At 36.9% G+C, this 15,483-nt stretch overlaps 1 protein-coding gene across 1 annotated transcript in view; it reads left to right on the top strand.

Annotated features, from left to right (window-relative positions):
• PRKN (parkin RBR E3 ubiquitin protein ligase) overlaps positions 1–15,483 on the top strand; it is a 685,723-nt gene that overhangs the window by 115,507 nt on the left and 554,733 nt on the right. Inside the window, exon 2 of the mRNA XM_042820470.1 lies at positions 11,819–11,982. Within this exon, the coding sequence (XP_042676404.1) occupies positions 11,819–11,982 (164 nt within the window). The remainder of the gene's footprint in view (positions 1–11,818; positions 11,983–15,483) is intronic.

Below are 15,483 nucleotides of genomic sequence, written 5' to 3'. Positions count from 1 at the left end.
ACAAGAAACTTATATTAAAAGTTCCTATAAGTGATTATTTTGAATATCTGAATGAACTAACAATGCTTTCTGAAAAAAAGTTATGATTTCATGTTTATAATTATTTACAATCTGTGAGCCAAATATTTATATGCTATATTCTAAAACATCCAAAGTTCTGTACTCTCTACCAGATGGTAACAGTATAGCAAAATAATTTTACATTTTTAATCCTACATTAGTGGTATAACGTTAGTTAAATAAATTTTTATACTGAAATCAAATATCTTCTGTTCTACTAACTAAGCTGTGATCCTTTTTTGGTTGATTAAGTATGAATAAGTACTTTTTTATTCCTTAAAAAAATAGGAATCATTTACAGCTTTGGACAGTTTGTGATCCAGTGGGAATTGAAGAGGCTGTCCATAACTATCTAGGGATCCATTTACACATCCTACTCTGTCTTTCAGTAGAGATGTGGGGATCACTGCCTCTGTAATGTCCTGCTTCTGGATGGTAGCGTCCATGGAGCAGCCCCTGTATCAGTCCCCCCAGCATATGTGGAATGAACCTTGTGGCTCTTGATCATCAGGTATTTCTGCAGTGTGGTTCATGAGGTCAGGATATTTCATACTATATAAACAGTATTGCTTCTGGTTCCAGTTTTAAAATAATGATTTCTTGCATAATTATTCTCTGATGCTCTAGTTTTTAATTGTGTGCTTAAATAGAAAAAAAAAAAATTGATGGAAATCTCAAAATTATCAGAAGACTTTTCTTTTTATATTATTTTGTGACAAAGTACTTTTAGTACCATTCATTTAGTGAACTGAATATGGAGCTAGACTGATCTACTTCTTTTGCATACCACTCAAAAATATTCAGCCTCTATTATTTTGGAAGTTAGCATTGTGTTTTTCACCTTGCACTTCTTTTAGTGTAAGTGCTTATGTTTCTCACAAGAGCGCAAAGTGGTGCAGCATTCCTCCAACAATTAGGGCTAGCCTTTATGAGTAAGGCCAAGTGATATTGAGTGTTAGTGCTTAGGCCTGCATCAGTACCATTAGTGTAGAATAGGAAGCTAATGCCCCTCCTTGGTTTGATGAGCTTTCCAGCTGAGTTGTACACAGAAAGCTTTCTAAATCCAGAAAGATCTGTTTCAGTGTTTAACCTTTCTCATAATACAGACTCCTGAGATTTTCCTGTTCAGGCAAAACTCTTCCTCCAAAGCTGCAACATAAATAGTAACATATTAAATTGGACCTACCTTCTTTTAATGGCATTTCCAAAGTAGTAAGGTGGAGAGCAATGTTATTGTCTGTTGAAGTATTATGCAAGCATTATTATTATTGTCATTATTATCATCATTAGCCATTAAATCAGTTGAACTCTAGGTTCATGGTTTATTTAGGCAGTAAAAAGACTCAGAATTTCTTTACTATATTTTTCATGTTATCTTTTACGTGTTAGTCAGCAGTTATCTTGTGAGTGTTTTCTGGATGCAGGCCTCAGGCTTCTGAAGTCTCCTGGACCTTCTTGCTTTTTCAAGCAAAGATTTGCCACTTTGCTAAATCAGTATGTTTGCTCTTTTTTACAAGGCATACATTCCTACTTGAGTCCTATCTATTTTTGAGATGAAAGGGTTTAACATTATTTCATGGATAAGCCAGAGCACCACTACTGAAGATTTAAGATATCCCAAATCCACCAGTTTCCTAGATTTAGCTCCAGGCTCCTATAACTTCCTGTGAAAATCAAAAACCTTTATAATTTTAGAAATTCTTCCTACCTCTCAATAAGAATTGAGGCTTAGGAGTGAGAAGCACATAAAAATGCTAGCTTCAGAAAGGTAAAGTTCCCTTTTTAATCTGATTTAATACACTTTAGGTTTCTCTGCTTGTTGTAAGTAATATCCTCAGAGAAGTAATTTATCATGGCAATGAAACCGCTTCACTAACATAGTATAACTGTTTAATTGCTGCTGCTGTTTCAATTACATTAATCACAGGAAAGAAAAAAAAAAAAAAGCCAGATAACTCTATTTTGGCAAATTTAAAGAAGTAACCCTCCTATTAAAGTGACTTATGTTAATTACCCAGAAATCATGAGACGTGCTAGGTCTTCTGGATTTTTTTTTTTTTTCAAGAAAGGAAATAAGGCTTTCATCTACTTGACAATAAATATTTGCAATTTTGCAATTACCACCATATGTGGTACCATAAACAAACAATGGTTCGAAGTATTTTGCATGTAATTTTGTTGCAGATGAAAATTCTTGTCTTCACTATGAGAAATATTATTTCTCATTTACAAAAATTCCAAAAGCTAAATAGTGTGGTTTGACATTTGACATTATTTTCTTTTTTACAACTCATTTTGGTTTCCCTTTTCTATCTGCTCCTCTCTCGCTCTGATTTCACTTTTCTAAAAACTTGTTACTTAATTACAAATCTCATGTAAATAATCATGGAATCATAAAAAGGTTTGGTTTGAAAGATAATTCAGTTCCAGTTACTTACTGTGGACAGAGTTTCCACCCACTAGTTCACGTTGCCCAAAGCCACATCCAGCCTGGCCTTTACCAGGGATGGGGCATGTCCAGCTTCTTTGGACAACTTGTTCCAATGCCTCGCATTGTATGTATATGTATCCAACACTCTCGTTGTATGTTCCAACAGGTCCATGTCTAAATAGAGTGGAAGGGAACAGATCAGACGTTGCTGATTTCCACTGTATCTGAAAACACCACAGAGTTTGTAATGTCAGTACACAGCAAAGGAACACTATATGTTAAAATCCTTCAATTTTATTTCTAGAAACTTCATTTGCTATCTAGTAGATTCAGTATTTCTGATCTGCTGGTGTCATATTTCCACCATCTGCTTTTATGAAATTATGAAAGTATCACTGGCTGCCACTGAGTGGCCCTTTGCTGTGCAGTCAATCACAGACCAGAATAAAATTGCATAATAGACCATAATTTCCTGCCTGATCATAAGCTGAGCCTTATGTGCTAGGAGATTTCCTTAGAGCTAATTGACAAATGCACTGGCACAAGAAGTGATTGGTTGCAGCTGTGAGCCTGTTTGTATCAGAAAGAAAGGAAATCTTGAGAAGTGTTGAGTTGTTTATGAAATTGAAATGGATCTTCTTATAGGAATATTCATAGCTAGAATGAAAAAAAACTGCTTTCAGCAAAAAGGGCTGCCTGTTATTTTAGACCTCAAAATGGGTTTATAAATGAGCAAATCCCATAGAAGACTAAACGAGCTCTTTTAGCATAATTTCTCCTGACAAAAGGAACAGTCCAAAAGCATAACTTAATATTGACTTACAATCTTTTCTTTTAGAGAGCTAAAAGACTTGATCAGTACCAAGTGAATCACAACACTTGGTCTATTTTTACAATTAAGATATATTCTCTTATTTTAAATTGCATTTTCTTCGGATACCTCAGTAATGATGGTGAATTTGTGTCTTCCACTTATGGAAATAAGGCATACAAAACAAGATTCTTGCAAAAGAACATGCAGTACTGTGGTACACAGATATATCTTAGTAGCACTGTTACCTGTTGTCAAAGGTTAGATGATGCTGCACCTACTGCCTCCCACTAAGCTTCAGCTTTTCCAGTGTAAGGCAGAATATACAACATCTACAGAAAATCATATGTAATCAAATGTAGATTTATTTTTTCTCTTGTTCAAAAATTTTAACTTCATATATTATTAATGAAAACTGTGAGTTTCCATTTATTTGGGGAAAATTTTATCTAAGAAAAAAGAAAGTGATAACTTAAAAATTGTTTTAAATAAGCTTTCACTTCAGTAAAGAAAAAGTGATTCATACCATCTTTGTAACTCAGCTGGTTTTTTGCATTTAATTTATGCAGATGTCAAAAGTATTTTAGATCATTTTCTTTAATGCTCATGAAATGAAACACACTTACAAAACTTTTGGCTTCAGTGCATTACATTTGCTAATGTAAATGTGCTTTTCCTGGAAAGTTACGGCTTAAACTAGGTTTAGTGGTTTAATGATCCTTATACGGCTGAGAACATACCTTTAAGTTGTGTTACAATGTAGCTCTACATGGTCTTCACTATTTGGTGTGCATATCTGTAATACATATGCACAGAAAATAGACTTTAGCTGTGCTTAGAGTTGAATTAAAAAAAAAAACAAAACTACAGAAGCCCCACAACCAACCATGAAGCAAAGTCTTGTGCAGTATCTGCAGTGTTTTTTTATTCCACGGTACTCAGCTGATGTTCTATACACATCACAATTTATTACTCTGAGGACTCCTACTGTATTTAGACATTTCTTATGATTTGGAGTTTTTCTTATTTGTAACAGTATGTGATTCCTGTGTCCAATAAGCATTTTTTTGTTCACTGACTACTGGAATTCCAATTTACATCCTACTCAGCAAGTTCATATCTGCTTCTCAGTGAAGGATTTTACTCTGTACAAAAATTATAAAATTCAGAAATGGAGATTCTATACATATGTATATATATTAAATGTACATATGTACCTCTGCACGCACCAGTTTGATACATTTAATATTATGAAGTGATTATAAATTACAGTGCAGAGTGTATTTTGAATAGGTACAATAAAGGTCTTTGTTCAGTTAATATGCTGAGTTCATACAATTTTGATGCAATGCTGGGGTATTTGAAATGTGTTTCTTTTTTCTAGCAAACCAGCAGTTTTACAGTAGGAATGACAGACTATTTTTGGCAGTCAACTCAGGTCATATGTTTATGCCTGACAATAGTGGTTGCCGTGTATTTTCTTGTGGCAGGGACTTAGAAGTATTTAATGTAAGATTATTTACTTGTGAGGTAGATAGCAAAAGTAGGTGTTAAAAACGAGAGGAAGAGCTCTGAAAAACTCAGAAAGAAGAAAATTATCTTGCAATGTGGCAAATCCTCAAGCTTAACTATAGGAGCTGTTTTTTTTTTTTTTTTTCTTCCTCTGTAAGTCGGAACTAAAGTGAGATGTGTGTTTCTATCATATGACTCGAAGTTTCTTAGAAAATCCATTGATTTATACATCTCAACATAAAGGGTTAATTCTAATTGTCATAACAGCAAATATCTAAGACAGTTTTGCTAAAGCTAGATTACTTGCTTGGGATTTTTATCTGACAATTAGGGGTATAGTTTTGAGAATTAGAGAATTTGACTTAAACCTGTCAGACTAAAAGGACCATTAGGGTGAATTTCAAGCTACTAAAAAGTGATGTACATTTTGGAATAAAACACGTTTTTCAAATGCTAAAAGGCAGGGACATATTAAAATGACTTAAAAGCCATCATTGCATTCAGCATTCTGCCAACTATGAAGTCTCAGCAAACTGCAGGGAGCTTTGAATTTAAGCTGCAGCCATTGTGCTCCATTCATACCAAGGAGGCAGGCAGTAGCATGAGAAGGTAAGAAGCCAAGTGCTGTAGAGGCACACAACAATGCAGTGTCCATACCCAGCACTTGGGCTTTGTAAGAGCTCTGGTGCTTGGCTGTACAGCAGAATGGTAGCTAAGGGCTGCTAGCCACAGTCAGTCCTGCTTCACAGAAGCACTATCAGCCCAGGAGACAGCCTAGCATTTTCAGGTGGATCTTTAGCTGAGCAGATACCATTTTGCTGAGCTGTCTGCCAAATCCCTTGCATTTCACCCTCTTCCCAATAGTTCACATGCCAAGAGTTTTGGAAATGACACCAAAAAAATTTCAGATGAGAACAGAAGCTGACAACAAAGCCAGGCTGAACGTAACAGCTACAGCCTTAGCAATCAAAAAGTACCTTTCTTTGTACCAAGGCCTTAGATTGCTCAGCTGTGCCAGGAGTAGCAAGGGTACGCTCCTTGTGCAAATGTAGCCCTGCCCACATCCAGCTGGTCCCAATTACATCTTGATCAAGAAACACCTCCCACCTGTATCTCTTGCACCTTGGTGGTTTAGAACTTGAGGCACCTCCCCTGGATCTGCTATGACTTAAGGGTTTTTGTCTTTCTTTTATTTTTTTGTGACTTATCCTAGGAGTAGCCAGAGTGGGGCTGCTCCATGGGGGTAATGCAATGGAGAGCTTCAGGTGGAGGTGAGTGAGGCTGAGCATGTTGTGAGTGGCAGCCTAGGGATCCACGAGGGCAGGGTACCAGGTCAGGTCCTGTCTGTCTGTCTGAAAGCTGAGGTGGAATTAGGAATCACTTGGTCTGAGCAAGGACACTGCTACTGTTTCTGGGGTACAGGCTGACAGCTCAAGGGGGTGGGAGTGGGGGTTTGAACATGGTCAGCATAAGGAAGGGAGAAGTTGGGGTTAGCTGTGCACCCAGGGGCCTAGATAAGTATTTCCTTGAGCTGTTTTGTAGAGTAATTGTGCTTGCAGGTCTGTTATTGCTGTTGTAGCAATTTTGAAGTTGGGAATATTGGTTTGGGGGAAATAGAAAGGGGAGCAGGAATATGCCTATGGTTTGAAAGCAAAGAAGAAGTAGATTAGGTCACCACTTAAAAGGTGAGGCTCTGTTAAAGAGTGGAGCATATTTATCTGCTGTAAAGGTGACTGTTTTTCTTTGAAACAGGTTATTTGTGTAGGTGCTTGAGGAAGACAGACTACAGAATGCACTCTTGAAATGGAATGCTTTGTGATTGATCTATGATGTAATTTGGGCCTCTTCTAAAACAAATTTTAAAGTGATTGTGATGGTACTGGAATACAAAAAGAAAAGGAGTAAAATCCAAGAAAACCAAATATAAAAAAAACTAAGAAATTCCAATGCTAGACCTGTAAAAACTGGAGGGATTAACCCTCTTTAGCAGAGGACTAGAGGGAATGGCCTAAAGTTGTGCTATGGAGGTTCAGATTGGGTATTAAGAGAAACTTACTCTCTTTGAAGTAGTGATCAGGCTCTGAAATGTGGTTCTCAGGGAGGTGGTGGAGTTACCATTCCTGGACGTGTTCAAGAAATTTTTAGTTGTTGTACATGGTTTAACGTTGACATGGTTTAATGGGAAAATATTGGTGGAAGAAGGGAACCAAATTAAATGATCTTGGAGGTCTTTTCCAACACTGGTGATTCTGTAATTCTCTTATTTTTTCCCTTCTCTGGTGAAGCTGGCTTCATTCCCTTTTTTTTTATAGTAGTACAGGTGGCAGTATCACATGTAATTGGATTAACTGTGGCTGGTGCTGCGGCAACTTTTATTTCCTTAAGGTTTTTGCTTGGTTTTATTTGTAGTAGCTCTTGGAAGTCTGTGTTTTTGTTTAATTTCTACATGTAGCTGGATACGTATGCTTTCTTCTGGTTTCTGGTCTTTTTTTATATGTGGAACTAATCGTTTCTATCAGTTCCAATTGTAATATGGATAAAAATTTTACAGATATGTACAAAAGCTGCAATTTAAATGTTGGTAATCCTCTGTCCTCTACTGGAAAAAAAACAAAAAACAACCCAAAACTTATGCTTAGAAAACTTCTTTCCTAGTCAAGTATAACAGCTGTCACATTTAGCATGTGCTCCTGTTAGTGAATCTTTAGCTGTCAGGTTCTGCTTCTAGTATCTAACAGAATGTAGAGGCATTAAGAAAAATGTGTTAAATTTCTTGGGGAGCTGCAAATGAGAATAAATATCAAGAATGGAATCTCACTCTTGTGTTCCCCACCTTGCAGTCCCTCTTACAGTCTTAAAATGATTGCAGAAGTTTTATAAGCCCTACTTAGGTTTCTCTGACCCCCTTGCAAATGCCATTGAACTCCCTCCTTCTTTGCAAAAACATAGGCCTATTCTTCCACAGGGTAGGCAATTTAAAAGCAGCAGGAGTATATGCTACATTTTTTAACGTAATACTTTTACTGGAGCAGAAAGCTTTAACATAAGAAAGCTGTAGCTGGAAATATGTATAGAGTTTGAATACTCTTACACATTCACAAGCACATTAAAGAACAGTGTGTGTGTATTTAAAATGAAACACGAATGTGGCTCAGTTCTGTATCAAGGAAGTTCATGGCTGCTTTGTGCTGACACAAGCAGCCACTGAATCAGGACAAAAATAGCTAGGCAAATAGTGTTTTTGAGAGACTTTTAAAGGAAGTGCCAGCATAATTGCAGTGCTCGGTTAGTTAGCTATGCATTCCTTGAACTTAAAAAGAGTTTGGATGTAGTAGAACTGAGTGAATCATTCACAGGAAATAATTTACTGGACAAATTTAGCTTGTCTTTTGGATTAAGAGGCATGCTTCATAGAAAAAATTAGGTTACTGTGAGAATTGCTGAATTTAAACTTTTACACTGTGAAATACAGGAAAGTAACTACATGTGCACAAGTAGTTCTGGCAAAAAGAAGTGTGGTAGGTGGGTTCCTGTCTGGGTTTGGATTACTTCGTAGCGGGAAAAAGGTAGAGAATAGAGAAGACTTAATCTGTTTGCTTCCTAGATTTCACTCAGTACTGCTTTCTGTGAGCATTGTGTCTGTAAATGCAAATCCATGACACCAGCAGGAGAGTTGTCATACTATTTCAGAGTCTTTTTAATACAACATATTATTGTCTGCAACAGTGACCATAACCAGAGGCCTTAAAAAAGAGGATGCAGAAAGCTGATATTCTCACATCGCACGAATATTCCCCTAAAAGTGGGGAAGGGAGGCTTTTTCTGGTATCTGTTTATTTTAGTGGCCTTGCAGTGGTACATTCCTCTTTGGCTTAGCATGTAACTTGAAGATGTAGGCCTCTAAGCTGAAAACCTATGTGCAAACTATTTTGTACTAGCATATGTTACACTTTTCAGTAAAGAATTTCTTGAGCTGCCTATGCCATATACCAGTTTCTCCAATTGAGTCTAAGCTATGCATTTTGCATTTACCACTTCTCTGGCATGAGATGAGAAAATATCTTGTTTTGTCTGATTTGAATCTAGCTCCTACCAGCTCAGCCTTATGCCCTCTAAATCTTACAGCAGAAGTGAATGCCCAGTCCCCATTCATCCCTTCCATGCTATTCGTGATTTTGTACAAAACTGATAGCAGGTACAAATACAGTAATTATGAATACTCCCATATGGCTCTGTCATAAATGGCTGTCTGAATAAAGGCCAATCATGATTTTTATCTAAAATGGATATGAAACAAATCAAATATAAAAATTTGAGTTACTAATCAAGGAACACTTTTAAACTCTTTATCATATTCATTTAGTGCTAACTAGAATTAAAGATGCTTCTGTGAGACACTTTATCCTTTGCTAAGGAGAGAAATAACCTCACTAAGGATGAGGTTTTATAGACACTGTTTATGTTTGATTACTGTGTTGCTATCTGTGTGTAACTACATCATAAAATCATTTGTAAGATGAAGGTAATTTACAAATTATCAGAGGCAACCAAAATAGCCTAGCTAAATGAGTTGCTCCTTACTACTTGTTTATGCTCTTTTTGCTGTGAAGCTGGCTTACATTGCTGCATTTTACTTTACAATTGCAGTGATAAAGGAGTCCTAATGCAGCCAGGTATCATGGGTCAGCAATGACTTAATTCACGAAGTCATGGTTAACTTTGTTGTATGTACATCTGTCAGTCTGCAACTGCTAGACCTGGTGCAAAACATACAGCAGGGCATTTTGCTGGGAAAATATGCTTGTATTAGAATTGTGAGATGAATGCTCTGCTTTCTTGTATGTGTTGGAAGGGGGGGAGACTGTTCCTCTTAGTGATGAATGAAAACATGCATGGGGAAAGGGTTTGGGTTGTGATCTAGCAATTCTGCTGCAGCATGCAGTAAGTGTGTTGAATGTATCTGTCCTTGGAAAGAGAGTAGTACTTTAAAACTCATTTAAATTCTCCATCACTTTTTTGCTACTTTATCATGTCCTTCCCTCTTACCAGCATGTTTCATTTGCAGAGCTAAGACATTGATTTTCATAAGACTAAGAAAAAGAGCATTATTTGTTAGATAGGAGTAATTCCTTGGAAGTGCACATAGATGCTAGGTGTGCATGTGAGTGTATCTGTTTACATATGTATATATATGTGCATGTGGATAGTCCCATCTTAGCAGATAAATGAATTATGTTCCCAATTGTTTTAACTGCATATTTTGCTGTCAATATAATGTTACTCATAGTTGAGCATTTTGAGCGTTCCAGGGAATGTGGGAAGCGTTCAACAGTTGGAACTACATTTGTCTTCTATTTTGCCCTTTACTTTTCAAACTGCAATCAAAATAAAATTCAAAATCCACTCACTTTTCTGAAAAATCCAAATATAATTGCGCATTTCAGTTATTTCCAGAACGTCTTTATATAGAAATCAAACCCAGTAACAAGATGTACTGCAAGAGACTGTGTAACACATTGCAGGGCATATGCACTGCACTCCTCCTGACACAGCACTATGCAATCCTATCCTGTATTTTAGTAAATTTAGAGAATACTTTCAAGTGCAAAACTCAAAATGTTGCGTAAAATATATATATGTTGGTATATGCCCTTAATGATTATCCAGAAACAGAAAAATCTGTATTAAAGATGTGAAATTGCAAGTATTTACCACGTTCATTGCTCAGCAAAAAATTGGCATCATTCTCAACTACATTCACATGCTCTTAGAGCATTTGCCTCCTTTACAGTAGTCAGGTAGACTTTGTGTTTGGACAATCACTGATCCTGTTGTCAGTTTAAAAATAGTTTTCCTCAAACTGTATGAGCACTTTTGAATTCATGCTTCTGTCAGTCATAAAAAATTCAAAGGAGCACGTCTTCAGTTAAAACATTGCAGTGTGAATGGAAAATCTTTAACAGGGATGGTTGTTGCAGTCAATACCTAAACAGTTCGGATGTCAGGTATCCAGTGACAAATTGATACAAATGATTTTTATTGTTTTATATTACTTTTTCCTAATCCCTCTGCTTTCTGCCAGTGAAGCTATTTATTGGCTGAATCAGCCCACTGGGGTTGAGTGTACTGTTCATGCAGCTTCAGTGACTGTACGGAGGTGTCAAGCTTTTCCTGTTGCGTAGTTCTTGTAGTCGTTCCCCTGGTCATGGGCTCAATGAGCACATTCAGCACCTTTGTGAAAAACAACTCTGCCAGCTGAATGGCTGTAAGCTCGTGAGTTTATTTGCCAGGTTTCTCAGGATATATAAACCACCCTCTGCAGCTCTAAAAATGATATGGCGAGTGTGGTAGTGATTTCCTGCACTGAAGGAACATGTTGGCAGGAATTATGTACTGCAGATGTTTTAGTGAACTCTGAAAAGACCACAGTGTAATACAAGACTTCCAAGCATTTCTGCTAGCGTGTGATTTTTCTCTCCATCATTATCTTCCATAGAATTATATCTGTGGGGAACCAATTCATGTGACCGTGATCTACTGTGTAGCAGTGAATTGTTTTTCCTAGTATTATTTAATATATCTTAGCTTTAAAACTCAATTTTCTGTACGTATTTGTTACATGCAGCAGGGAAGAGCACAAACGGCACAGAAAGTGTACGTGCCTGGTGTCTGCTAAGGTTAGTTGTGGATCAAAAATCTGTTCCACAAATTATTGATTGCTTGGACTGCTGCCTGGATGTGGGTCCCTTTTGGTTCTGATTGTTCTCTTCAATCTATAGCATTACTGGGGGAAGCACATGGCTTTTGTTTATTGGTCACTAACTATTCTGTGATGGGAAATCCCATACGGTTCCTCTTTTCCAAATGATACACAGCAGTATTAGTAGCTTTTCTCTTAAAATAGTCAGTGCTCTCTGAAATTGATAAATAAGCCTCTTGTAGTCACTCTAGTACAGATAGGCAGTGAGAAATGTTTGCTTTAAAAGGTGTCTTCTCTTTTTCAGTGTTTGTCAGGTTCAACTCCAGCCATGGCTTCCCGGTGGAGCTTGGGTTGGATGCCAGCATCCTCCAGCTGAAGGAGGCAGTTGCGCAGCGACAGGGAGTTCCAGCTGACCAGCTGCGGGTGATTTTTGCAGGGAGAGAGCTCAGCAACGACTTAACGCTGCAGGTAAGCCTCTGTGGTAGCTTTGCTCCTGGACTGCTGCCAGCTCTGCTGCTTCTGCCTCTAATGCTGCCAATCTGACATTCATTCCTGAGATCTAATAGAATAAATAGTGCCTGGGGATTCCTTGAACTTTACTCCACACTGCTTCATTAATTCTGACCTTCTTAATTATGCATTAAAACAGCAAGCAGGAAGGATAGGGAAAGAGAGAGAATCTGAGAGAGAGAGTACGAGAGAGAGCTGTGCCTAGTGAATAAATGTTTACTGACTACAGAAGCAAGCCATGCACAATTTCTGTATCTGTTCAATTTTTATTATACTTATTCCATTTGAATCTTAATGAAGAAGGATGTGAATAAATTGCTTGAGATCAGGTTGCACGGTCAGCACATTCTGTAGAATTTGTAACCCAATTGTGACCCCTGGAGGATAGCTACAGGGCTGCTGCTGCTGTTGTGAATGCTGCCGCATGCCACACGCAAGTGAACGCAGTGCTGGAGTGATGGTTCTAGTTCTAAAAAGCCCGCGGGAGTGTGCTCCAAACCACCAAGCCCATAAATGTGTGAAGCTAAGAGCAACAAGGAATGTGGAAGAATGGCTATAAGTGGGTATCTGAATTTCAGCTCCTCAAGGTTAGGTAGCTGTTCAGTTCAATAAGGGCAGAATTGTTCATCTGTGATGAGCTGTAGTAAGCATGGAAATTTGGGTTCAATTTTCTCTTTCTTGTTCTCTTTGCTACTCTTCTCAGCACTGCCACAGTTGCTTTATCAATGTCTTTTTATTTATTCTGTGAGTGGTGAATGTAAATTTCAGACTATATTCAGTAAGGAGTTAGCATAAGATCACATATCTAAGACATTTAGGAACATAGGGAAACCTAAAGGCCTTTGAATACAGTGTACTTGAATTTACTGACTTAATGAAACTGCTATCCTTCTGCAGTTGTATCAAAAATAACAGACAATCTCTACTACTGCAGATGATTATATAAAAGGTCCCTCACAGGCAAAATTAATTCATATTAATTGGCAGTCATGTTTCAGAAGTATTTCTGCAATTAAAATGGATGCTAAGTCTGGGTACAGAAGGTCACTACTGTGTTAATGACCCGTCCTGTTTCATTGTGGTTAAGATACTTACTATTTTGCAAAAGGTGTTAGGGTGTTTTAGGAAAACGAAACAAAACAGAAATATGAATTGTTGTCAGTCTGCAATGCATAACCTGTAGATAGTGTTCATGCATATATTCGTGGTGTAAACTGCAGTGTATTTCACTTATATTTTTGTTTATTTTTTCACCTATAAGAATAAAAAACAAATTGTAGAAGTTGTCAGATGCCAGTTCCTAGATCCAAGAGTCTGTGTTATTCTGTCCTGAGTTTCTGAACCACCTAGTGTTTCCTGAGCAGCTGTAGGTATTGGTGCTACTGCTTTTTTATGTCACAGACATAAAAATCAAGTTTTTAACTTTTAAACAAATTTGCTGTCATTTCCAACATACAATGCTTTGCTATGCAAATTAAAACTTGCTTTCTGGATAGATGAGCCTGCTGACTATTTGCTTAATTTATTTAATAGGAATACTAGAATTATCATGTGTTGCCAAGACTTATTTATAAACCGGATCTATGTTCATTGCTGTGACTTTCTGTTTCTAAAGCAGGATGTAAAATGGTGGTTTAAGGTGATATAATCCATACTTGTGTATTTAGGTGCCTTACATAATCCAGTGATTAATATCAACATCAGCACATCAAGATTTTTGTTCTTGGTATTTAATTATTTTAGTTGTTTTTATCTATTCGTTGTAGGTATTGTCAACACAAGAAGAATGGTAGATGGTTTGATATATCTGAGTTTTCCTACAGAAGGCAATTTGGGGCTTTTTGCAGAAGCAGCTAAGTGCTAGTAAAACTCGTGTGCTAGTGAAATACTAACTGCTGGTATTTATGTTGCAGCTGTAATTTCAGAGTTAACATCACGTATGAGAAAATTAATAGCAGTTGTTTTCTAGACCTAATGATTTGCAAGCAGGTTAAGAAAACTCAACATACACTTGTACACAGCTAAATCTTTTAAGTTATTTTATGGTAGCTTAGAATTTCTAATTAGACCATTTTTTCCTTTCATGTTTTATAAATTACTTTTGGCTTATTTACCCAGGATACTATGGGAGAATTTAGAGGTTTGGCGTGAGAACTACTACTAGATGATAAGATCATAGAGGACAAGAGAAAAGCTGGGATAATCATAGGAGTGTGGGGCAGGGATATAAGAAATATTCCAGGGTAACAAAGTTTACTGGTTTCACAGTTTGCAGAACTGCTAGATTTGGCTTGACAGCTACTGTGGGATCTCAGGCAGGTGATACAGAACACAACTGAAAATGTGAAAGCTACATTTGTTTTCCTGTTTGGAGAGAGTGGAAAAATCTTTCATGGTAGCTGAATGCTGTAGAATAGAAATGAAGGCTGACTGGACAAATATTAGAGAGAAATAAGTATAAGGAAGAAAATGCCAACTTAAGATCTTGATATAAATGAAAAATTTGATAACAACAATAGTACAAAATATCTAGGAATGATAGAAGTGAAATGTGTGAAGACATTTAATTTGGTAGCACAGATTGGTGTTTTGTCCTTGAAAAAAAGAGAAAGATTAGACAATGATTCAACTGTACACAAGGGAGATCAGTATCTTTGCTAGTGACAAAGGGGCAAGTAGTGAAATTAGAGCTGTGCTAAGAAAAGATTGGTAATGACTGGGTGAAGAATGAGACTTGCAAAATTTGGATCTCATAAGAAGGAATTAGAGCAATAAGCTGCTTCATAAAAGCACAGCAAATGGTGTCACTTTAAGAGTGCTAAATATTCTGAAGAATGATGAAGAGCTCCCTGCTGATTACAGTTCACTTTGGAATGAATAGAAGTAATTAATTAATATATACTCAAAGTAGGAATTGTTTCAGAAGGCTATTATGGGTATACGAGAACACTGGTAAGAGTTTTTATGTCAATCATAGGGGCAAAAGAAGAACTCAATCACAGCTAATTCACCAAAGGAATAAGCAGAAGATGGCTGGGTATCAGGGACTGAAATATTTTAATGAGAAATGACTGCTGCTTACAGAAATACTGCTCTTGCCTCCCAGAATAGCAAATCAGTTGAGCTTTCTGGAAGCAAAATATATATATATATATATTGATACTCAATATTACTCAGTGCACTTATTTGAAATTTTCTAATGTTAATAATAGAAGTGGCATTATATTAATGTAGGATTGTGTTTTCTGGGAGAAATCAAAATCCACTTGTGTAGAAAAACTTTGCAAATGGCAAGTGAGAGAGGTTCCTTGCGTGGCGTAATTTATACACAAATAGCTTGAGGAGAATTCATAGCTTGTTCAAATTCAGTAAAGTAGGGATAGAATTTAGTCTTCTGTTTCCCAATCTGGAGCCACTTCTTTTGAATGGTTTTTCTTCTGTCAGGTAAATATGGAAAAT

This window comes from Centrocercus urophasianus, unplaced genomic scaffold (assembly GCF_019232065.1).
Source record: "Centrocercus urophasianus isolate 14NV4802_14NV808 unplaced genomic scaffold, USGS_Curo_1.0 seq_10, whole genome shotgun sequence".
Taxonomy (NCBI): domain Eukaryota; kingdom Metazoa; phylum Chordata; class Aves; order Galliformes; family Phasianidae; genus Centrocercus; species Centrocercus urophasianus.
The sequence above is the reverse complement of the archived record's forward strand: the minus strand, read 5'-3'. Positions and strand labels throughout refer to the sequence as shown.